Source organism: Haematobia irritans, chromosome 4 (genome assembly GCF_050003625.1).
Source record: "Haematobia irritans isolate KBUSLIRL chromosome 4, ASM5000362v1, whole genome shotgun sequence".
NCBI classification, from domain to species: Eukaryota; Metazoa; Arthropoda; class Insecta; order Diptera; family Muscidae; genus Haematobia; species Haematobia irritans.
In genome coordinates this window covers 31,049,382-31,075,407 of record NC_134400.1, presented here as the reverse complement: position 1 = coordinate 31,075,407, position 26,026 = coordinate 31,049,382, and the positions used below count along the sequence as shown (strand labels likewise).

The window sequence follows — 26,026 nt, the reverse complement described above, 5'->3', positions numbered from 1 at the left end:
ACAGACAGACAGACAGACGGACATCGCTAAATCGACTCAGAATTTAATTCTAAGACGATCGGTATACTAAACGATGGGTGTCAGACTTTTCCTTCTTGGCGTTACATACAAATGCACAAACTTATTATACCCTGTACCACAGTAGTGGTGAAGGGTATAAAAATATGGGAAACATTTAAATCTGAAGCAATTTTAAGGAAACTTCGCAAAAGTTTGTTTATGATTTATCGCTCGATATATATGTATTAAAAATTTAGGAAAATTATAGTCATTTTTACAACTTTTCGACTAAGCAGTGGCGATTTAACAAGGAAAATGTTGGTATTTTGACCATTTTTGTTGGAATCAGAAAAACATATATATGGGAGCTATATCTAAATCTGAACCGATTTCAATAAAATATGGCACACATGACTATATTACTATTGTACCCCTAGTGCAAAATTTCAACCAAATTATGCCAAAACTCTGGCTTCTGGGTCCATATAAGTCCATATCGGGCGCAAAATATATATGGAAGCTATATCTAAATCTGAACCGATTTCAATCAAATTTTGCACACTTGACTATACCACTAAGTGTTATGTTTGTACAAAATTTCAAGCAGATCGGTATAAAACTCTGACTTCTGGGTCCATATTAGTGCATATCGGGCGAAAGATATATGGGAGCTATATCTAAATCTGAACCGATTTCTTCCAAAATCAATAGGGTTCTATTCTGACCGAAATTAGGAACATGTGCCAAATGTGAAGGCGATTGGACTTAAATTGCGATCTAGACTTTGATCACAAAAATGTGTTCACAGACAGACGGACGGACGGACAGACGGTGTGTCTATCTCGTCTCCTTCTGGGTGTTACAAACATATGCACTAACTTATAATACCCTGTTCCACAGTGTGGCGCAGGGTATAATTATACCCTGTACCACAGTAGTGGTGAAGGGTTTAAATATGGGAAACATTTAAATCAATTTTAAGGAAACTTCGCAAAAGTTTATTTATGATTTATGGCTCCATATATATGTATTAGAAGTTTAGGAAAATTAGAGTAATTTTTACAAATTTTCGACTAAGCAGTGGCGATTTTACAAGGAAAATGTTGGTATTTTGACCATTTTTGTCGAAATCAGAAAAACATATATATGGGAGCTATATCTAAATCTGAACCGATTTCAACCAAATTTGGCACGCATAGCTACAATGCTAATTCTACTCCCTGTGCAAAATTTCAACTAAATCGGAGCAAAAAAAAAACTGGCCTCTGTGGTCATATGAGTGTAAATCGGACGAACGATATATATGGGAGCTATATCTAAATCTGAACCGATTTCAATAAAATTTTGCGCACTTGACTACATTACTAATTGTACTCCTAGTGCAAAATTTCAACATAATTGGGGTAAAACTCTGGCTGCTGGGACCGCATTAGTCCATATCGGGGGAAATATATATATGGGAGCTATATGTAAATCTGAACCGATTCCAATCAAATTTACCAAGCATTGGTAGAATGTCAATACTACCCTCTGTGCAAAATTTCACGAAGGTCGGTAGTAAACTTTGGCCTCTGTGGTCATATGAGTCTAAATCAGACGAAAGGTATATATATGGGAGCTATATCTAAATCTGAACCGATTTGGCTGATATTTTGCAAGATTTTCCAGATTCATAAAATATTTGGGTGTACGGTATTTCAAGAAAATCGGTTGATAAACACGCTAACTACGACCACATCGGGGAAAAATATATATGACAGCTATATCTAAATCTGAACCGATTTTTTCCAAAACCAATCTATCGGACTACCGGACTTAAATTGCGAGCTGTACTTTGTGCACAAAATTACATATACAGACAGACGGACGGACGGACGGACGGACGGACGGACAGACAGACAGACATCGCTAAATCGACTCAGAATTTAATTCTAAGCCGATCGGTATACTAAAAGATGGGTCTATGACCACTATTTCTTGGCGTTACATACAAATGCACAAACTTATTATACCCTGTACCACAGTAGTGGTGAAGGGTATAACAAGTATATACAGGAGTAAGTTCAACCGGATCGAATCTTAAATACCCACCACCATGAAACAAATATAATATAGACAGATATTTGTTCAAGCAGATCAGTTCTTCCCGAAGATAAATGTAAAGATTTTACCTATTAAAACTAGATCAGATTCTAGATTTATAAGAATCTGAAATCGGTCTATAGGGAAGCCTTACCAAATTGACCGATAATTACTATTGTATATTATATATGATAATACACTTTTTGTGGGTCTAAAATTCCAGTATATTTTCAATTTGTGGCAAATTGGATACAAATTTCTAGAAACCCTAGGAGTTAGACACCAAATCGGAGACACCTTCTTATGGTCCTAGAACACCTCTAGATTTCCAATTTCAGGCAAATTGGATAAAAATTACGGTTTCTACAAGTCTAATCCCCCAATTCGGGGGATCGGTTTATATGAGAGCTATATCAAAATCTGCATCGATATAGCCCATCTTCAAACTTGACAATATCTGCCTATAGAAATAAAATTTTGACAAAATTTTCCATAGAAATAAAATTTTGACAAAATTTCAATAGAAATAAATTTGGAAAAAAAATTTCTATAGAAATAAAACTTTGACAAAACTTTCTATAGGAATAAAATTTTGATAAGAATTTCTATAGAATTAATTTTTTTATAGAAACAACATTTTAGAAAAAATGTATTAATTTTTCTAATAATTTCTATAAAACTAAAATGTTGACAAAATTTTTTATAGAAATAAAATTTTAAAGAAAATTTTCTATAGAAATAAAATTTTGATAATATTTGTCTATAGAAATAAAATTTTGACAACATTTTCTACAGAAATAAAATTTTGACGAAATTTTCTATAGAAATAAAATTTTGGCAAAATTTTCTTTTGAAATAAATTTGGAAAAAAATTTCAATAGAAATAAAATTTTGACACAATTTTCTATAGAAATAAAATTTTTCTAATAATTTCTATAAAAATAAAATTTTGACAAAATTTTTATAGAAATAAAATTTTTACAATATTTGTCTATAGAAATAAAGTTTTGACGAAATTTTCTATAGAAATAAATTTTTGGTAAAATTTTCTTTTGTAATAAAATGTTGACAAAATTTTCTATAGAAATAAAGTTTTGACATAATTTTCTATAGAAATTAAATTTTTTAGAAAAATTTCTATAGAAAAAAAAATTGACAAAATTTTTGTATAGAAATAAAATTTTGACAAAATTTTCTATAGTAATAAAATTTTTATAAAATTTTCTATAGAAATAAATTTTGACAAATCGAAGTATTTTCCATTACTAAAAAATAATTCGTTCACATAAGGAAAATGTCTTTTCCATTCTAATAAATTAGCTCAATTTTAGTCACATAATTTTTGTAATACGAGAAATCTTCTATCTATATACTATCGTATGATATTGGTGGCATATTGAGGTATTACTTTGTCGCCTAGTGACATATGCTTACACGTTCTCTTGAACTCCTGTCTTTTTCCTCATATGATTTTTTTGCTAATAAATCTGCTTCCTTTTTGCTCTCCTATAATTTCAGACTGATTTACCACCCTTTATAACTCGTTTGAGGATGTGGGACAGCTATGGCACATATGTCCCCATAAAGCAAACAAGTGTAACAACAGGTCAACCACCTCCACCGCCTCCCGTTGCCTCTTCAGCAGATGGTGGTAAGCCGACATTGCTTGATCCTTCGAGTTATGGCAACAACTACTACTACAGTCCACAGAATCCCAAATTGGGCAAAAATTTACGTGTCAACATTGATAATGCCTGGAATCCGGTGGACACGTACATCTATGGACCCACCCAGTCGAGTGTCTTCAATCAAGAGAATAAATACAGTGGCTATCAGCAGCAAGGTGCTGGAGCTGGCAGTGGTGGCTCCAAACAATCTAGTGGCGGCGGCAGCGGTGGCAATGGTATTTCCTCTGTTAAAGAGAGTTTAAATTATATTTCCAGTAAAACCGGCAAAGATTCCACTCACGTTAGCAGTGGATCTGGGGTCGGTGCTAATAGTGGTAGCTTTGGTATTGGCAATGCCCTGGCTTTGATGAGTACCAAGGGAAAACGTCGTTTAATGTTGGAAATTTACGATTATGAGACACCTAAACTATGCGATCATACAGCAATTAGCAGTACTGGCAACACATTGGGTCTTAATCGTCTACGTCCTTGCAGTCCTTTGGAAAGTTATGTCAGCACTGGGCGTGATTTGGTAAGTGAAAAAAGCCACTTTATTTGTTATGTACAGACCAATGCAAGAGCATCATTCATTTCACTTGGTGTGGGTGGGGATGGGGGTATTACGTGGAAGTATATGGTCAATGCTTTAAATACTACATGAAGAGAGTTGTAGGATGTGGATGATGAATCTCTCTGAGCATAATTTAAAAGTGACAAATCGAGGTTTATTTTAGATTTATTTTTGGGGGGAATGCAATGAGAAATAAACGATGAAATTTTTAACTTGTTCCAACAATGTTATAGCCACCACCATAGAATGGTATAATAAGGATATAATAAGTTCTTAATTCCGTTTTCCTAAAAAAGTGTCTGTGAGAGTTGTTTCCCGAAAAAAGTGTGTGTGACAGTTTTTTCGTGAAAAAGTGTCCGTGAGACTTTTGTCCCTGAAAAAAGAGTCTGTGAGACTTTTTCCTTGAAAAAAGTGTCTGTGAGACTTTTTCCTTGAAAAAAGTGTCTGTGGGGCTTTTTGTGCAGAAAAATGTGTTTATCAGAATTTTTCCCGAACAAGTGTCTGTGTGACTTTTAATTTTCTGACAAAAGTTTCTGTGCGACTTTTTCCTGAAAAAAGTATCTGTGAGACTGAAAAGAAAGTGCCTATGAGACTTTTTTTGAAAAAAGTGTCTGGGGGACTTTTATCTCTGTGAGGCTTTTGTCTCTAAAAACAAAATGTCTTGGAAACTTTTTTTCCCGAAAAAAGTATCTGTGGGTCGTTTTCTCCAAAAAATTGGATGTGGTAATTTTTTCACCAAAAAAAAATGTCTGTGGGTCTCTTTTTTCGAAAAAAAGTGTTTGTGAGACTTTTTCCTTAAAAAGTGTCTATTGGTCTTTCATCTGTAAAAAGTGTCTGTGAGACTTTCCGCTGAAAAATGTGTCTGGGAAACTTTTATCAAAAAAGAGTCTTTATGTTTTTTTCGCTGCAAAAAATGTTTGTGAGACTTTTTTCATGACAAAAAGTCTGTGGGACTTTAATCTCTAAAAAAGTGTCTGTGAGTTTCCTGACTTTTCCTGTCTGCGAGACTTTTTCTTGAAAAAAGTGTCGATGTGACTTTTTTCCTCAAAAAAAAAAAACAAAAAAAAAATGTGTGGTTCCTTTTCCCGAAAAAAATTCTGTGTTTTTTTTCTGAAAAAAAGTGTCCGTGAGTCTTTTTTTCGGAATAAAGTGTCTGATACTTTTTTCCTGAGACTTCTTCCCGAAAAAGTGTATGTGAGACTTTTTTTTCGAAAAATGTGTCTGTGATACTTTTTTCTTGAAAAACGTGCCTGAGACCTTTTTCTGAAAAAAAGTGTCTGTGATACTTTTTTCCTGAAAAACGTGTCTGAAAGTTTTTTCTGAAAAAAAGTGTTGGTGAAATTTTTTTCCCAAAAAAATGTCTGTGAGACGTTTTTCCCAAAAAAGCGTATGTGAGATTTTTTCCCGAAAAAAGGATCTGTGAGACTTTTTTCCCGAAAAAAGTGTCTGCGAGACTTTTTTTGAAAAAGTATCTGTGAGACTTTTTGTGCAGAAAAATGTGTCTGTCAGAGTTTTTTCCCGAACAAGTGTCTGTGTGACTTTTGCCTGACAAAAGTGTCTGTGCGACTTTTTTTTCTGAAAAAAAGTGCCTATGAATTTTTTTTTGCTAAGTAAGAGACTTTGTGAGACTTTTTTCCTGAAAAAAGTGTCTGTGAGACTTTTTTTTCCCAAAAAAGAGTCTGTGAGACTTTTTTCCCAAAGAGTGTTTGTGAGACTTTTTCCTGAAAAAAGGGTCTGTGAGACGTTTTTCCCGAAAAAAGGGTCTGTGAGACGTTTTTCCCGAAAAAAGTGTATGTGAGATTTTCTCCCGAAAAAAGGGTCTGTGAGACTTTTTTCCTGAAAAAGGTGTCTGTGAGACTTTTTTCCTGACAAAGGTGTCTGTGAGACTTTTTTCCTGAAAAAGTATCTGTGAGACTTTTTGTGCAGAACAACGTGTCTGTTCGACCTTTATCTCTGAAAAAACGTGTATATGAGACTCTGTGACACTTTTCCTAAAAAGAGAGATTCTCTTTCTGCAAAATGTGTCTGTGAGACTTTTTGTGCAGAAAACAAGTATATACAGTAGTAAATTCGGCCGGGCCGAATTTTAAATACCCACCACCATGAATCAAATATAATAGTTTACTTTGAAAACTCTTCGTCGTAGTGGGTTACTTGATAATATATAGAATTGTAGGGGGTTTGATGACAAATTTTCTCCCAAGGCAGTCAGCTCCCGAAGACAAACTTTAAAGATTCTACCTATGAAGACCAGATAAGATTCTAGATTTATGAGAACCAATTTTGTTTGAGTTTTTGCGAAATTATAAACATATCGTGTATATGATTAAATTACGCCTTGATTTGAAATCTTAAATTTGTAGAGTAAAATCTGGAAATTTTACTTTCAGTTTGAAGCAATTTTCATGATCAGTGCGCCTGCTATTTTAGAGAATTTTAGAGTTGAATAAACGAAAATACTTTATAAGAAAAGGAAATTTCGTTTGTCTAAAATTTCATTATAAATTACTAATTTCCAGCAAATCGGATAAAAACTACGGATTCTAGAAGTCTAAGAAATAAAGCCGGGAGATGGGTGTATATGGGGGCTATACCAAAACATGGACCGATAGGTACCATTTGCTACTCACATATTTGTGATCTTAAAATACCTCCAGAATTTCAAACAAATCGGCTAAAAAAACATAGTCTCTAGACGCCCAAGAAGTAAAAATCGAGAGATCAGTCTATATGGGGGTTATACCAAAAAATGAACCGATATACCTAAATTACGGCACCCTTATTTCTGGTCTAAAAATACCTCTAGATTTCGAATTTCAGGCAAATCGGGTAATAAATACAGTTTATAGAAGCTCAAGAATTTCAGACAAAGCGGATGGTAAATATAGTTTCTAGAAGCCCAAGAAGCAAAATCGGGAGATCGGTCTATATGGGGGCTATACCAAAAAATGGACCGATGGGCACAATTTTCGGCACACCTTTTTATAGTCCCAAAAGAACTCTAGATTTTCAATTTCAGGAAAATCGGATAGAAAATATAGTTTCTAGAAGCCCAAGAAGAAAAATCGGGAGATCTATGGGGCCTATATCAAAACATGGACCGATGAGCACCATTTTCGGCACACCTTTTTATGGTCCTCAAATACCTCTAGATTTCCAATTTCAGGCAAATCATATTGTAAATATAGTTTCTAGAAGCAAAATCGGGATATCGGTCTATATGGGGGCTATACCAAAACATGAACCGATGGGCACTATATTCGGCACACTTTTTTATGGTCCTCAAATACCTCTATATTTCCAATTTCAGGCAAATTGGATAAAAACTACGGTTTTTATAGGCCCAAGACTCCAAATCGGGAGATCGGTCTATATGGGGGCTATATCAAAACATGGACCGATACGGAACATTTTCGACTCACCTCTTTATGGTCCCAAAATACCTCTAGATTTTCAATTTCATACAAATCGGATAGAAAATACTGTTTCTAGACGCGCAAGCAAAATCGGGAGATCGGTCTATATGGGGGATATACCAAAACATGGACCGATACGGACCATTTTCGACACACCTCTTTATAGTCCCACAATACCTCTAGATTTCCAATTTCAGGCAAATCGGATGGTAAATATAGTTTCTAGACGCCCAAGAAGCAAAATCGGGAGATCGGTCTATATGGGGGCTATATCAAAACATGGACCGATACGAACGATTTTCGTCACACCTCCTTATGGTCCTAAAATACCTCTAGATTTTCAATTTCAGACAAATCGGATAGAAAATACTGTTTCTAGTCGCCTAAGAAGCAAAATCGGGAGATCGGTCTATATGGGGGCTATACCAAAACATGGACCGATATAGCCCATCTTCGAACTTGACCTGTCTGCAAACAAAAAACTAATCTGTGCCAAATTTGGGGACGATAGCTCCATTATTGAAGGCTATAGCGTGATTACAACAGACAGACAGACAGACGGACAGACGGACATGCTTATATCGTCTTAGAATTTCTCCCTGATCAAGAATATATATACTTTATATAGTCGGAAATCGATATTTCGATGTGTTACAAACGGAATGACAAACTTATTATACCCCCGTCACCATTTTATGGTGGTGGGTATAAAAAGTGTCTTTATATCTGAGAAAGTGTTTATGAGACTTTTTTCTCGGAAAAGGAGTCCAGAAATAAGTGTCTGTGAGACTTTTTGTGCAGAAACACGTGTCTGTGATACTTTTTTCCTGCAAAAAGTGTCTGTGATACTTTTTTCCTGCAAAAAGTGTATGTGATACTTTTTTCCTGAAAAACTTGTCTGAGACTTTTTTCTGAAAAAAAATGTCTGTGAGACGTTTTTCCCATAAAAGTGTATGTGAGATTTTTTCCCGAAAAAAGTGTCTGCGAGACTTTTCTGAAAAAGTATCTGTGAGACTTGTTTTTCCGAAAACTGTGTCAGTGAGACTTTTTTCGTGAAAAAGTATCTGTGAGACTTTTTGTGACGAAAAATGTGTCTATCAGAGTTTTTTTTCGAACAAGTATCTGTGTGACTTGTCTTCTGACAAAAGTGTCTGTGCGACATTTTTTCTGAAAAAGTGTCTGTGAGACTTTGTACCTGAAAAAGTGTCTATTAGACTTTTTTCCCAAAAAAGTGTCTGTGGGACTTTTTCCCAAAAAAATGTCTGTGAGACGTTTTTCCCAAAAAAGAGTCTGTGAGATTTTTTCCCGAAAAAAGTGTCTGCGAGACTTTTCTGAAAAAGTATCTGTGAGACTTTTTTTTCCGAAAACTGTGTCAGTGAGACTTTTTTCGTGAAAAAGTATCTGTGAGACTTTTTGTGACGAAAAATGTGTCTATCAGTGTTATTTCTCGAACAAGTATCTGTGCGACATTTTTTTCTGAAAAAGTGTCTGTGAGACTTTGTACCTGAAAAAGTGTCTATGAGACTTTTTTCCCAAAAAAGTGTCGGAAAAAAGAGTCTGTGAGACGTTTTTCCCGAAAAAAGGGTCTGTGAGACTTTTTTCCTGAAAAACTATCTGTGAGACTTTTTGTCTAAGTAAGGTTTTGTGAGACTTTTTTTCCTAAAAAACTGTCTGTGAGACTTTTTTCCTGCAAAAACTGTCTGTGAGACTTTGTACCTGAAAAAGTGTCTATGAGACTTTTTTTCCCAAAAAAGTGTCTGTGAGACTTTTTTTCCTGAAAAAAGAGTCTGTGAGACGTTTTTCCCGAAAAAATTGTCTGTAAAATTGTATGTCAAAAGGGTCTGTGAGACTTTTTTCCTGAAAAAGGTGTATGTGAGACTTTTTTTCCTGAAAAAAGTGTCTGTGAGACTGAAAAAGTATCTGTGAGACTTTTTGTGCAGAAAAATGTATGTTAGACCTTTATCTCTGAAAAAAAAACGTGTCTATTAGACTCTGTGACACTTTTCCTAAAAAACTGTCTGTGAGACTCCCTTTCTGAAAAATGTGTCTGTGAAACTTTTTGTGCAGAAAAAAGTGTTTGTTAGACCTTTATCTCTGAAAAAGTGTCTATGAGACTTCTTCCTCGGAAAAAAGAGTCTATGCCACTTTTTTCCCGAAAAATGTGTCTGTGCGAAATTTTTCCAGAAAAAAAATGTCTGTGAGACTTTTTGTGCAGAAAAACGTGTCTGTGAGATTTTTTTTCCCAAAAAAGTTGTTGTGAGACATTTTTTCACAAAAAAGTGTCTGTAGATCTTTTTCTCCGAAAAAAGTGTAAGCGATAAAAAAAACTTTTTTCTCTGAAAAATGTGTCTATGAGACTTTTTCCTCGGACTTATTTTTCTGAGACTTTTTTTCCCCCATAAACGTGTCTGTAATATTTTTTGCGCAGAAAAAGGGTCTGTTAGCCCTTAATCTCTTAAAAACGTGTCTGTGAGACTATTTTCCTACAAAAAAGGTCTATGAGACTATTTTGCTGAAAAAAGTGTCTATGAGACGTTTCCGAGCTATTGAACACATTCCATTATGGCACACACTTCCGTCTGCAGGATTGTGCTGTAATCGGAATAGTACCGGTAATCGGAATAGTATCTAGGTGTCTGGGTTCTCTACATATACTCCCAGCCCCCACTTCTCATCATTTCCCAGTCCCGACCTGTCATCATCGATCCATCAGCAGTTATTTCCCTCTGGTATAAGTTCTGGGGTCTCATATTCCCATGATTATCTTACTGGCGCCAGGAAGTCACACTCGCTCGACAGCTATGGCCACCTCAGGTATAGAATCATGGATTCTTATGGTATACGGCATTTCACCCACCGCCTCTCCTTATATCCTTTGATGTTTCGTATTTCCGTCCCTTCTCTCAATATCTTCAATCTCAGCGCAGCCATGGTGGCTACGCTTTTGATCGGAACGAGGGGTGTGTGCGTAACCCGAAATTTTCGTGTCTAGCGTAAATCACGTGAGTCGTGAGCATAATCCAAGGCACCTCTCTTGAATGTACGCGAATGGGACTAGAAGAATTATGTCGTTCGTGAGCGTGTGTGAGAAATAAAATCGGTTCGTGAATGTGCGCGAATAAAATTTCTGCAAAACAACACGCTCATAAAAAAATCAAGATTTAATTCGTACTTGTATGTTAACTGAAATTAATTTAGCCGTTGAACTATATTCTATTTTTGAATTTTGTTACCTTTGCTCACTCCCGGTTGGAAAATGTGAATCCCGTGAGTTTGGCGTGAATCGTGCGTTAGCGCGAGTCTTTAAAATAGTTCGTGCGTGCGTGAGTACTGGTTTTCATTTTCTGAATGTGCGTGAGGATCTCCTGAATTTTAAATATGAATTTGCGATCTATTTATTGTGGGTCATATTGAAATATGGCTCTTTCAGATCCTATCCAATCACTCACCACCCAACCATAAATGTGAGCTACCATGGTAGGGTGATATTTATGCCACAGACCTCTCAAACTGTAAGCGTTCTTATTACATTTATTTGGGATGTTAATTAAATCCCTAAAACACCATAACTAACAAATTAGACTTTGTCAAAAAAAAAAATAATAATAATAATAAATAAAAAATATACAACCAAGGTGATTGTGGTTAGAAAGTCCACATTTTTTGCAATTTTCCTAAATTTTTTGGTATGTTTGGTGCTAGGTAGTCTAGTTAAAACAAGAAACCCCAGTTATGAGCCACACAATCATTATAGCCACAATGGTACATGACCAAAAAACATGACCATATTTGATTACTTTCATGAAGGCCAATGTATCCCGCCTTCACGTTATACGAGGATTTTTCTGATGCTAGTGACACCTACGTCGATTTGTTTTTTTTTTCTGGCTGATATTGGTGATACTGATCCCCACTTCAAAATTGTCATATAACACAAGCATACCTACTGTTACACTCTGTATGGAAGTACATGTTCAAAAATCCTATCTATCCCCTCATATATGTGGGAATGCAAGGATAAACCTCAAATTGTGTTGTGAACCACAAAAAAAGACTATTAAAATTTTATGGTTTAATTTTACAATTTTTTTTTTTTGCTTCCGCTCTCGAAAGATGATGGAGCTGGCGAGACTTTGCCTGGAACATAATATCGTGAATATGTGAATTTCATATTTCCTCCATACACAGATACACTCGAAAAATTGGAATTGTGTATCGCGATATGTGTGTGAAATCATTAAAAGATGTCTCAACGAAATTTTAGGCTCATTTGGACCATTCAGTCCCATGGTTTCTAAAGAAAACGTTGTCAAAATTTTATTTCTATAGCATTTTTCTTTCAAATTTTTATTTCTATAGAAAATTATGCCAAAATTTTATTTCTATAGAAAATTTTGTCAACATCTTACTGTTTTAGAAAATTGTGTCAAAATTTTATTTCTATAAAAATTTTATCAAACTTTTATTTTTTTAGAACAATTTTGTCAAAATTTTATTTCCATAAAAAAGTTTGTAAAAATTGTATTATACCCTCCACCATAGGATGGGGGGTATATTAACTTTGTCATTCCGTTTGTAACACATCGAAATATTGCTCTAAGACCCCATAAAGTATATATATTCTGGGTCGTGGTGAAATTCTGAGTCGATCTGAGCATGTCCGTCCGTCCGTCCGTCCGTCTGTTGAAATCACGCGAACGAAACAAGCTATCGACTTGAATCTTGGCAACAAGTAGTTGTTATTGATGTAGGTCGGATGGTATAGCAAATGGGCCATATCGGTCCACTTTTACGTATAGCCCCCATATAAACGGACTCCCAAATTTGGCTTGCAGACCCTCTAAGAGAAGCAAATTTCATTCGATCCGGCTGAAATTTGGTACATGGTGTTAGTGTATGGTCTCTAAAAACCGTGCAAAAATTGGTCCACATCGGTCCATAATTACCTATAGCCCCCATATAAACCGATCCCCCGATTTGGCTTACGGAGCCTCTAAGAGAAGCAAATTTCATACGATTCGGTTGAAATTTGGTACGTGGTTTAAGCATATGGTCTCTAAAACCATGCCAGAATTGGTCCATGGTCCCCATATAAATCGATCCCCAGATTTATCCTCCGCAGCCTCTTGGAGGAGCAAAATTCATCCGATCCGGTTGAAATTTGGAACGTGGTGTTAGTATAAGGCCGCTAATAACCATGCCAAAATTGGTCCATATCGGTCTATAGTTATATATAGCCGATTCCAAATCACACAAAAATTGGTCCATATCGGTCCATAATTATATATAGCCCCCATATAAACCGATCCCCCGATTTGGCTTACGGAGCCTCTAAGAGAAGCAAATTTCATTCGATCCTGCTGAAATTTGGTACATGGTGTATATGGTCTCTAACAACCATGCAAAAATTGGTCCACATCGGTCCATGATTATATATAGCCCCCATATAAACCGATCCCCAGATTTGGCTTGCGGAGCCTCTAAGAAGAAAATTTCATCCGATCCGGCTTAAAATTGGTACATGGTGTTAGTATATGGTCTCTAACAACTATGCAAAAATTCGTCTACATCGGTCAATAATTATATATAGCCCCCATATAAACCGATCCCCCGATTTGGCTTGCGGAGCCTCTAAGAGAAGTAAATTTCATCCGATCTGGCTGAAATTTGGTACATGGTGTTAGTATATGGCCTCAAATACCCATGCAAAAATTGGTCGAAATCGGTCCATAATTATATATAGCCCCCATATAAACCGATCCCTAGATTTGACCTCCGGAGCCCCTTGGAAGAGCAAAATTCATCCGATTCGGTTGAGATTTGGTACGTGATGTTAGTATATGGTATCCAACAACCATGCATGAATTGGTTCATATCAGTCCATAATTATATATAGCCCCATTTAAACCGATGCCCAGATTTGACCTCCGGTGCCTTTTGGAGAAGCAAAATTCATCCGATCTGATTGAAATTTGGTACGTGGTGGTAGTATATGATATTTAACAACCATGCCAAAAGTGGTCGATATCAGTCCATAATCATATATAGCCCCATATAAACCGATCCCGAGATTTTGGTTTTGGAGCCTCTTGGAGAAGTAAATTTCCTCCGAGTCAGTTGAAATCTGGTACATTGTGCTAGTATATGGCCGTTAACAACGATGCCTAACTAGGTCCATATCGGTCTATAGTTATATATAGCCCTCAGATAAATCAATTCCCAATCACACCAAAATTGGTCCATATCAAGTTCATAATTGTATATAGCCCCCATGTAAACGACCCCATATTTCAATTCTGACTCCCTACGTACCGTGCAAAAGTCCATATCGATTCGTAATTATTTGTAGACTTACATACTATATATACCACGTGTGGACTAACTCACAATTTAGAAAACGATTTAAGATACCACAACCCAAGTAATTCGATTGTGTATAACAGTCTTTCGTAGAAGTTTCTACGCAATCCATGGTGGAGGCTATATAAGATCTCAGCTTAAAGCCATGCATTGACTAAACTACAAGTGTAGCTTAACCAACAGAGGAAAAGTATGCTTGTCAAATTTATTTGGGCAAAGCCCTATAGACTGCAAGATGGTTGGATGTACAGCTGTTTCGGAATTACCACATTCCTCATCAGCATCCTCTACTTGCAGCAAAACTATCAACCAATTATCAGAATAAATTCGGGTAATTCACTCAACCCAACGTGAACTACACTTGAACCTTCCGAAAAAGGGTTTGATAGTCGGCTACTGCCTAAACAAATTTGCCAGCATATCTCTTTGATCTCAGCTTAAAACCATACATTGACTAAACTACAAGTGTAGCTTAACCAACAAAGGAAAAGTATGCTTGTTAAATTTATTTGGGCAAAGCCCTATAGACTGCAAGATGTTTGGATGTACAGCTGTTTCGGAATTACCACATTCCTCATCAGCATCCTCTTCTTGCAGCAAACCTATCAACCAATTATCAGAATAAATTCGAGTAATTCATTCATTTGATAAAATCTATAAAAATTTTATCAAAATTTTATTTCCATAAAAAAGTTTGTAAAAATTTTATTTCCATAGAAAATTTTGTGAAAATTTTATATCTATAGAAAATTTTGTCAAAATTTTATTACTATAGAAAATTTTGTCAAAATTTTATTACTATAGAAAATTTTGTCAAAATTTTATTACTATAGAAAATTTTGTCAAAATTGTATTACTATAGAAAATTTTGTCAACATTTTATTTCCATAATTTTTTTAAAAAATTTCATTTCTACATTTTTTTTTAAATTTTATTTCTATAGAAAATTTTGTCAAAATGTTATTTCTATAGAAAATTTTTTCAAAATGTTATTTCTATAGAAAATTTTGTCAAAATTTTATTTCTACAGAAAATTTCGTCAAAATTTTATTTTTATAGAAAATTTTGTCAAAATTTTATTTTTGAATAACACTATCCATTAAAGATCTTATTTCTAAAGAAAATTTTGTTAAAATTTTATTTCTATAGAAAATTATGTCAACCTTTTTTTCTATAATTTTTTGAAAAAAAATTTATTTCTCAATTTTTTGAAAAAATTTCATTTCTATAATTTTTTGAAAAAATTTTATTTCTAAAGAAAATTTTGTCAAAATTTTATTTCTATAGAAAATTTCGTCAAAATTTTATTTTTAAAGAAAATTTTGCCAAATGTTATTTCTGAATAACACTATCCATTAAAGACCTTATTTCTAAAGAAAATTGTCAAAATTTAATCTCTATAGCAAATTGTGTCAAAATTTTATTTCCATAGAAAATTTTGTCAAAATTTTATTTCTACAGAAAATTTTGTCAAAATTTTGTTTCTATAGAAAATTTTGTCAAAATTTTATTTCTATAGCAAATTTTGTCAAAAATGTATTTCTATAGAAAATTGTATTTGTATACAAAATTTTGTCAAAATTTTATTTCTATAGAAAATGTTGTCAAAATTCTATTTTTATAGTTCATTCAACCCAAAGTGAACTACTACGAATTTATTCTGATAATTGGTTGATAGTTTTGCTGCAAGTAGAGTATGCTGATGAGGAATGTGGTAATTCCGAAACAGCTGTACATTGAACCAACTTGCAGTCTATAGGGCTTTGCCCAAATAAATTTGACAAGCATATTTTTCCTCTGTTGGTTAAGCTGCACTTGTAGTTTAGTCATTTCATGGTTTTAAGCTGAGATGAAAAACAACAATAAAATTTTATTTCTATAAAAATTTTATCAAAATTTTATTTCCATAAAAAGGTTTGTAAAAATTTTATTTCTATAGAAAATGTTGTCAAAATTTTATTTCTTTAGAAAATTTTGTCAAAATTTTATTTCTATGGAAAATGTTGTCAAAAAATTTTTTTTATGGAAAATTTTGTAAAAATTTTATTTCTATGGAAAATGTTGTCAAAATTTTATGTCTTTAGAAAATTTTGTCCAAATTTTTTCCATAGGAAATTTTGTCACAATTTTATTTCTATACTTCACCTTAATTTTTTACAATCGGTTTCTTTCAATGTATTGACCATTCTGGAATGCATTCCATTGTCCATAAAATAAAGTAAACTTGTACGAAAAAAAACACATAATGCTCGAGTAGTCGTATGACGACATTTGAATTATGCATTGAACTCCATGCATTGCCAATGCTAATGAAAAATTCATATGCTAAAGTAAGTACGTGTTGAGTAGCCCTCCCGCATATCCATTGTCCATTGTTTCCGGATTTTTGTCCTTGGACCATTGGCTGGTTTAGTATGTGCGTGTTGTTCATAACTGAACAATGCAGTTAATGTTTAATGAAAAATTTATTCTACATTTTATTGTGGTTTAATTTGTTATCGTCACATAACCGAATGGAAATTGTGCAAGAAATTATTATTGAATTGAATCAGTTCACAGTATTCTAGAGAACGAAAAAAACTTACCACGAACAAATCAAATGAAAATAAAAAAACTGAAAAAAATGAACAAAATTTTTCTATATAACACATTCCATTAAAGACCCTTTTTTATGAAGGACCCGATACACACCCATACAACCACACACACCACATACTTACATATAAAACAAATCATATGTAAATCCTTAGTGACACTAGTGCTGTCACATTATGATTGGAATTAATGGAATTTATGATTTATGCATAGATTAAGAGAATATTTTGTGGCAATTGAGTATGACATCGAGAGAGGGAGAGAGATGGAAATGAAAATCTTTGAGTTGGCCAAAAAGAGTTTAAATACAAATTTTAAGTTTTATACTCTGAAAAAAAAATTATTTACATGATATTTAAGTTTACGCAACTTAAATTTTAAAATGCACACTTTAAAAAATATTAAGGACAAGTTTCTTTAAAATAATGAAATTTTAATCAACATAAAAATAAAATTTTAACAAAAATTTCTATAGATCTTGACAAAATTTTCTATAGAAATAAAATGTTGACAACATTTTCTATAGAAATATATTTTTGACGAAATTTTCTATACGAATCAAATTGTGACAAAATTTTCCATAGAAATAAAACTTTGACAACTTTTATTATAGAAATAAAATTATGACAAAATTTTCTATAGAAATAAAATTATGAAAAAATTTTCTATAGAAATAAAATTTGACAAAATTTTCTATAGAAATCAAATTTTGACAAAACTTTTTATACACATAAAATTTTGAAAAAATTTTCTATAAAAATAAAATTTTGAAAAAATTTTCTATAAAAATAAAATTTTGAAAAAAAATCTAAAGAAATAAAAAAATTTCCATAGAAATAAAACTTTGACAACTTTTATTATAGAAATAAAATTATGACAAAAGTTTCTATAGAAATAAAATTTTGACCAAATTTTCTATAGAGATAAAATGTTGACAAAATTTTCTATAGAAATAAAATGTTGACAAAATTTTCTATAGAAATAAAATTTTGACAAAATTTTCTATAGAAATAAAATTTTGACAAAACTTTTTATACAAATAAAATTTTGACAAAATTTTCTATAGAAATAAAATTTTGAAAAAAAAATTCTAAAGAAACAAAAAATTTTCCATAGAAATAAAACTTTGACAACTTTTATAATAGAAATAAAATTATGACAACAGTTTCTATAGAAATAAAATTATGACAAAATTTTCTATAGAAATAAAATTTTGAATAAATTTTCTATAGAAATAAAATTTTGACAAAACTTTTTATACAAATAAAATTTTGTCAAAATTTTCAATAGAAATAAAATTTTAACAACATTTTCTATAGAAATAAAATTATGAAAAAAAATTCTAAAGAAATAAAAAAATTTCCATAGAAATAAAACTTTGGCAACTTTTATTATAGAAATAAAATTATGACAAAATTTTCTATATAAATAAAATGTTGACAAAATTTACTATAGAAATAAAATTATGACAAAATTTTCTATAGAAATAAAATTTTGACCAAATTTTCTATAGAAATAAAATTTTGACAAAATTTTCTATAGAAATAAAATTTTGACTAAATTTTCTATAGAAATAAAATTTTGACAAAACTTTTTATACAAATAAAATTTTGACAAAATTTTCAATAGAAATAAAATTTTAACAAAATTTTCTATAGAAATAAAATTATGAAAAAAAAAAATTCTAAAGAAATAAAAAAATTTCCATAGAAATAAAACTTTGGCAACTTTTATTATAGAAATAAAATTATGACAAAAGTTTCTATAGAAATAAAATTTTGACAAAATTTTCTATATAAATAAAATTTTGACAAAATTTACTATAGAAATAAAATTATGACAAAATTTTCTATAAAAATAAAATTTTGACTAAATTTTCTATAGAAATAAAATTTTGACAAAATTTTCTATAGAAATAAAATTTTGACAAAATTTTTTTATCAACATAAAAATAAAATTTTAACAAAAATTTCTATAGATCTTGACAAAATTTTCTATAGAAATAAAATTTTGACATTTTCTATAGAAATATATTTTGGCGAAATTTTCTATACGAATAAAATTTTGACAAAATTTTCCATAGAAATAAAACTTTGACAACTTTTATTATAGAAATAAAATTATGACAAAATTTTCTATAGAAATAAAATTATGAAAAAATTTTAACAAAATTTTCTATAGAAATAAAATTTTGACAAAATTTTCTATAGAAATAAAATTTTGACAAAATTTTCTATTTAAATAAAATTTTGACAAACTTTTTAAACAAATAAAATATTGAAAAAAATTTCCATAGAAATAAAATTTTAACTTTTTTTATAGAAATAAAATTATGACAAAAGTTTCTATAGAAATAAAATTTTGACCAAATTTTCTATAGAGATAAAATTTTGACAAAATTTCCTATAGAAATAAAATTTTGACAAATTTTCTATAGAAATAAAATTATGACAAAATTTTCTATAGAAATAAAATTTTGACAAAATTTTCTATAGAAATAAAATTTTGAAAAAATTTTCTATTTAAATCAAATTTTGACAAAACTTTTTATACACATAAAATTTTGAAAAAATTTTCTATAGAAATAAAATTTTAATAAAATTTTCTATAAAAATAAAATTTTGAAAAAAAAATCTAAAGAAATAAAGAAATTTCCATAGAAATAAAACTTTGACAACTTTTATTATAGAAATAAAATTTTGACAAAAGTTTCTATAGAAATAAAATTGTGACCAAATTTTCTATAGAGATAAAATGTTGACAAAATTTTCTATAGAAAAAAAATGTTGACAAAATTTTCTATAGAAATAAAATTTTGACTAAATTTTCTATAGAAATAAAATTTTCACAAAACTTTTTATAAAATAAAATTTTGACAAAATTTTCTATAAAAATAAAATTTTGAAAAAAAAAATTCTAAAGAAACAAAAAAATTTCCATAGAAATAAAACTTTGACAACTTTTATAATAGAAATAAAATTATGACAAAAGTTTCTATAGAAATAAAATTATGACAAAATTTTCTATAGAAATAAAATTTTGACTAAATTTTCTATAGAAATAAAATTTTGACAAAATTTTCTATAGAAATAAAATTTTGACTAAATTTTCTATAGAAATAAAATTTTGACAAAACTTTTTATACAAATAAAATTTTGACAAAATTTTCAATAGAAATAAAATTATGAAAAAAAAAAATTCTAAAGAAATAAAAAAATTTCCATAGAAATAAAACTTTGGCAACTTTCATTATAGAAATAAAAATATGACAAAAGTTTCTATAGAAATAAAATTTGGACAAAATTTTCTATATAAATAAAATGTTGACAAAATTTACTATAGAAATAAAATTATGACAAAATTTTCTATAGAAATAAAATTATGAAAAAATTTTCTATAGAAATACAATTTTGACAAAATTTTCTATAGAAATAAAATGTTGACAAAATTTTCTATAAAAATAAAATTTTGACCAAATTTTCTATAGAAATAAAATTTTGACAAAATTTTCCATACAATTTAACGTTGACAAAATTTCTATAGAAATAAAATTTTGACAAAATTTTAACAAAACTTTTTATACAAATAAAAATTTGACAAAATTTTCTAAAGAAATAAAATTTTGGCAAAATTTTCTATAAAAAACAAGTATGTCCGGCCATAAGTTAGGCCAGGCCGAATCTTATATACCCTTGACCATGGATTGCGTAGAAATTTCTACTAAAGACGGTCATCCACAATTAAATTACTTGGGTTGCGGCCGATGGCAAGGCATTTTAACGTCATCTTTTAAATTGTGAGTTAGTCCATGCGTGTATATAGTAGACAAAAGAAAGGTCGATTAAATACGTATATATTCAGTTCTTGACCGGTATATAAGAAAAAATAATTACGAACCGATATGAACTTTTGTGCGGTAATAATAGAGCCTGAATTGAAATATGGGTGTCGCTTTATATGGGGGCTATATACAATTATGAACACGAGTCTACCAAAAATGGCAAATTTTCTACTGGTTGATAGATTGGTAGAATTCTTGATGTTTTGGAAGATTTTGCAAAATATTCCTCTCCAAATAAATAAATAAATAAAATTTTGACAAAATTTTCTATAGAAGTAATTTTTTTACAAAATTTCCTGAAGACAAAATTTGCAATGGCAATAAAATTTTTGTAGATTATTTTTGACAAAATTTTCCATTTTGAAAAAAATTTACAAAAATTTCTGTAGAAATAAAATTTTAACAAAATAAATGTCTATAAAAATAAAATTTTGATAAAATTTTTTATATAAATAAAATTTGGATAAAATCTCTATAGACATAATATTTTGGCAAAATAACATATAGAAAATTTTCACAAAATTTTTTATAGAAATAGAATTTTAATAAAATTTTCTATGATATTAAAATGTTTTCTATAAAAAATGTTATATAGAAATAAAATTTTTACAAAAATTTCTATTGAAATAAAATTTTGACAAGATCTTCTATAGAAATAAAATTTTGAGAAAATGTTCTATAGAAATAAAATTTTGTGAAAATTTTTTATAGAAATAAAATTTTGAGAAAATTTTTTATAGAAATAAAATTTTGAGAAAATTTTCTATAGAAATAAAATATTGAGAAAAATTTCTATAGAAATAAAAGTTTGAGAAAATTTTTTTGGGGATCGGTTTATATGGGGGCTATTTATGATTATGAACCAATAGAGACCAAGTTTTGCATGGTTGTTAAAATGAAAACCATATAACGCCTTACCTTAGTGCATTACATATCAATACCAATATTGGGATGCGTTACACAAGATACGATAAAGTTAGTTGACAATGACTTCAATAAAGTTCATTGCCATCTGCAACATTGAATGAATTTAATATCTGAAAAATCTATAATTCATGAATCTGAATTGCCTTTACAGTTCTTTTTGCATTGCCTCATAAAATCTGTGAATAATTCTTAAGTTCACGCCACTTGCATCTGATCAGCAAACAACAAAAAGGTATCTAAAGGCAAGCAAACTGTATGGAAGTTGTGAATTTGATAGTGCTATCTACTAAAATGTTTCTTCCGGTGATGTTCGTTCTCCTTAGTCAGACGGTAACCATCATTTTAATAAAATATTTAGTAAATAAACAAGCATTGAGCTTATAAGGAACATCCACTATAAGTGATTGCATAATTTAGAGGATGGTCTTCTGTGCCATTTCGACGCAATTTCTTATGTCTACAAAAACATTTCAATTTCTTGGCTCGTTATCCTTCAAGTAACACCAACATCAACAACAACACAATCACAAGGGCATCTAGAAAGACTACACTGGAAAAAGGAATATCGGTAACGTGATGCTAAATTAAACGTGTTTTTATTGCAAAAAAATTTTTGACATGAGTTTAATTTAATTGTAATTTCTTTAGAAAATTTTGTCAAATATTTTATTTCTATAGAAAATTTTCTCAAAATTTAATTTTTATAAAAAATTTTGTAAAAAATTTATTTCTATAGAAAATTTTGTCAACATTTTATTCCTATAGAAAATTTTGTCAAAATTTTATTTCTATAGAAATTTTGTCAAAATTTTATTTTTCTAGAAAATATTGCCAAAATATTATTTCTATACACATAAAATTTTGAAAAAATTTTCTATAGAAATAAAATTTTAATAAAATTTTCTATAAAAATAAAATTTTGAAAAAAAAATCTAAAGAAATAAAGAAATTTCCATAGAAATAAAACTTTGACAACTTTTATTATAGAAATAAAATTTTGACAAAAGTTTCTATAGAAATAAAATTGTGACCAAATTTTCTATAGAGATAAAATGTTGACAAAATTTTCTATAGAAAAAAAATGTTGACAAAATTTTCTATAGAAATAAAATTTTGACTAAATTTTCTATAGAAATAAAATTTTCACAAAACTTTTTATAAAATAAAATTTTGACAAAATTTTCTATAAAAATAAAATTTTGAAAAAAAAAATTCTAAAGAAACAAAAAAATTTCCATAGAAATAAAACTTTGACAACTTTTATAATAGAAATAAAATTATGACAAAAGTTTCTATAGAAATAAAATTATGACAAAATTTTCTATAGAAATAAAATTTTGACTAAATTTTCTATAGAAATAAAATTTTGACAAAATTTTCTATAGAAATAAAATTTTGACTAAATTTTCTATAGAAATAAAATTTTGACAAAACTTTTTATACAAATAAAATTTTGACAAAATTTTCAATAGAAATAAAATTATGAAAAAAAAAAATTCTAAAGAAATAAAAAAATTTCCATAGAAATAAAACTTTGGCAACTTTCATTATAGAAATAAAAATATGACAAAAGTTTCTATAGAAATAAAATTTGGACAAAATTTTCTATATAAATAAAATGTTGACAAAATTTACTATAGAAATAAAATTATGACAAAATTTTCTATAGAAATAAAATTATGAAAAAATTTTCTATAGAAATACAATTTTGACAAAATTTTCTATAGAAATAAAATGTTGACAAAATTTTCTATAAAAATAAAATTTTGACCAAATTTTCTATAGAAATAAAATTTTGACAAAATTTTCCATACAATTTAACGTTGACAAAATTTCTATAGAAATAAAATTTTGACAAAATTTTAACAAAACTTTTTATACAAATAAAAATTTGACAAAATTTTCTAAAGAAATAAAATTTTGGCAAAATTTTCTATAAAAAACAAGTATGTCCGGCCATAAGTTAGGCCAGGCCGAATCTTATATACCCTTGACCATGGATTGCGTAGAAATTTCTACTAAAGACGGTCATCCACAATTAAATTACTTGGGTTGCGGCCGATGGCAAGGCATTTTAACGTCATCTTTTAAATTGTGAGTTAGTCCATGCGTGTATATAGTAGACAAAAGAAAGGTCGATTAAATACGTATATATTCAGTTCTTGACCGGTATATAAGAAAAAATAATTACGAACCGATATGAACTTTTGTGCGGTAATAATAGAGCCTGAATTGAAATATGGGTGTCGCTTTATATGGGGGCTATATACAATTATGAACACGAGTCTACCAAAAATGGCAAATTTTCTACTGGTTGATAGATTGGTAGAATTCTTGATGTTTTGGAAGATTTTGCAAAATATTCCTCTCCAAATAAATAAATAAATAAAATTTTGACAAAATTTTCTATAGAAGTAATTTTTTTACAAAATTTCCTGAAGACAAAATTTGCAATGGCAATAAAATTTTTGTAGATTATTTTTGACAAAATTTTCCATTTTGAAAAAAATTTACAAAAATTTCTGTAGAAATAAAATTTTAACAAAATAAATGTCTATAAAAATAAAATTTTGATAAAATTTTTTATATAAATAAAATTTGGATAAAATCTCTATAGACATAATATTTTGGCAAAATAACATATAGAAAATTTTCACAAAATTTTTTATAGAAATAGAATTTTAATAAAATTTTCTATGATATTAAAATGTTTTCTATAAAAAATGTTATATAGAAATAAAATTTTTACAAAAATTTCTATTGAAATAAAATTTTGACAAGATCTTCTATAGAAATAAAATTTTGAGAAAATGTTCTATAGAAATAAAATTTTGTGAAAATTTTTTATAGAAATAAAATTTTGAGAAAATTTTTTATAGAAATAAAATTTTGAGAAAATTTTCTATAGAAATAAAATATTGAGAAAAATTTCTATAGAAATAAAAGTTTGAGAAAATTTTTTTGGGGATCGGTTTATATGGGGGCTATTTATGATTATGAACCAATAGAGACCAAGTTTTGCATGGTTGTTAAAATGAAAACCATATAACGCCTTACCTTAGTGCATTACATATCAATACCAATATTGGGATGCGTTACACAAGATACGATAAAGTTAGTTGACAATGACTTCAATAAAGTTCATTGCCATCTGCAACATTGAATGAATTTAATATCTGAAAAATCTATAATTCATGAATCTGAATTGCCTTTACAGTTCTTTTTGCATTGCCTCATAAAATCTGTGAATAATTCTTAAGTTCACGCCACTTGCATCTGATCAGCAAACAACAAAAAGGTATCTAAAGGCAAGCAAACTGTATGGAAGTTGTGAATTTGATAGTGCTATCTACTAAAATGTTTCTTCCGGTGATGTTCGTTCTCCTTAGTCAGACGGTAACCATCATTTTAATAAAATATTTAGTAAATAAACAAGCATTGAGCTTATAAGGAACATCCACTATAAGTGATTGCATAATTTAGAGGATGGTCTTCTGTGCCATTTCGACGCAATTTCTTATGTCTACAAAAACATTTCAATTTCTTGGCTCGTTATCCTTCAAGTAACACCAACATCAACAACAACACAATCACAAGGGCATCTAGAAAGACTACACTGGAAAAAGGAATATCGGTAACGTGATGCTAAATTAAACGTGTTTTTATTGCAAAAAAATTTTTGACATGAGTTTAATTTAATTGTAATTTCTTTAGAAAATTTTGTCAAATATTTTATTTCTATAGAAAATTTTCTCAAAATTTAATTTTTATAAAAAATTTTGTAAAAAATTTATTTCTATAGAAAATTTTGTCAACATTTTATTCCTATAGAAAATTTTGTCAAAATTTTATTTCTATAGAAATTTTGTCAAAATTTTATTTTTCTAGAAAATATTGCCAAAATATTATTTCTATAGAAAATTTTGTCAACATTTTATTTCTACAGAAAATTTAGTCACAATTTTATTTCTATAGAAAATTTTGTCACAATTTGTTTTCTATAGAAAATTCTGTCAAAATTTTATTTCTATAGAAGATTTTGTCAAAATTTTTATTCTATAGAAATTTTTGTAAAAATTGTATTTCCATAGAAAATTTTGTCAACATTTTATTACTATAGCAAATTTTGTCAAAATTTTATTTCTATATAAAATTTTCTCAAAATTTTATTTCTGCAGAAAATTTTGTCAAAATTTTATTTCTGCAGAAAATTTTCTCAAAATTTTATTTCTTTAGAAAATATTGCCAAAATTTTATTTCTTTAGAAAATTTTGTCAACATTTTATATCTACAGAAAATTTTGTTACAATTTTATTTATATAGAAAATTTAATTTTTATAAAAAAATTTGTAAAAATTTTATTTCTATAGTAAATTTTGTTAACATTTTATTTCTATAGAAAATTTTGTTAACATTTTATTTCTTTAGAAATTTTGTCAAAATTTTATTTTTATTGAAATTTTTTTCACAATTTTTTTTCTAGAGAATTCTGTCACAATTTTTTTTCTAGAGAATTCTGTTATTTCTATAGAAAATTTTGTCAAAATCTTATTCCTATAGAAAATTT

The 26,026-nt window shown here is 29.3% G+C and overlaps 1 protein-coding gene across 1 annotated transcript in view; it reads left to right on the top strand.

The window, feature by feature from the left end:
• The window catches only part of LOC142235345 (uncharacterized), a 617,569-nt gene that overhangs the window by 545,791 nt on the left and 45,752 nt on the right, over nucleotides 1–26,026 (top strand). Inside the window, 1 exon segment of the mRNA XM_075306601.1 lies at nucleotides 3,601–4,281. Within this exon segment, the coding sequence (XP_075162716.1) occupies nucleotides 3,601–4,281 (681 nt within the window).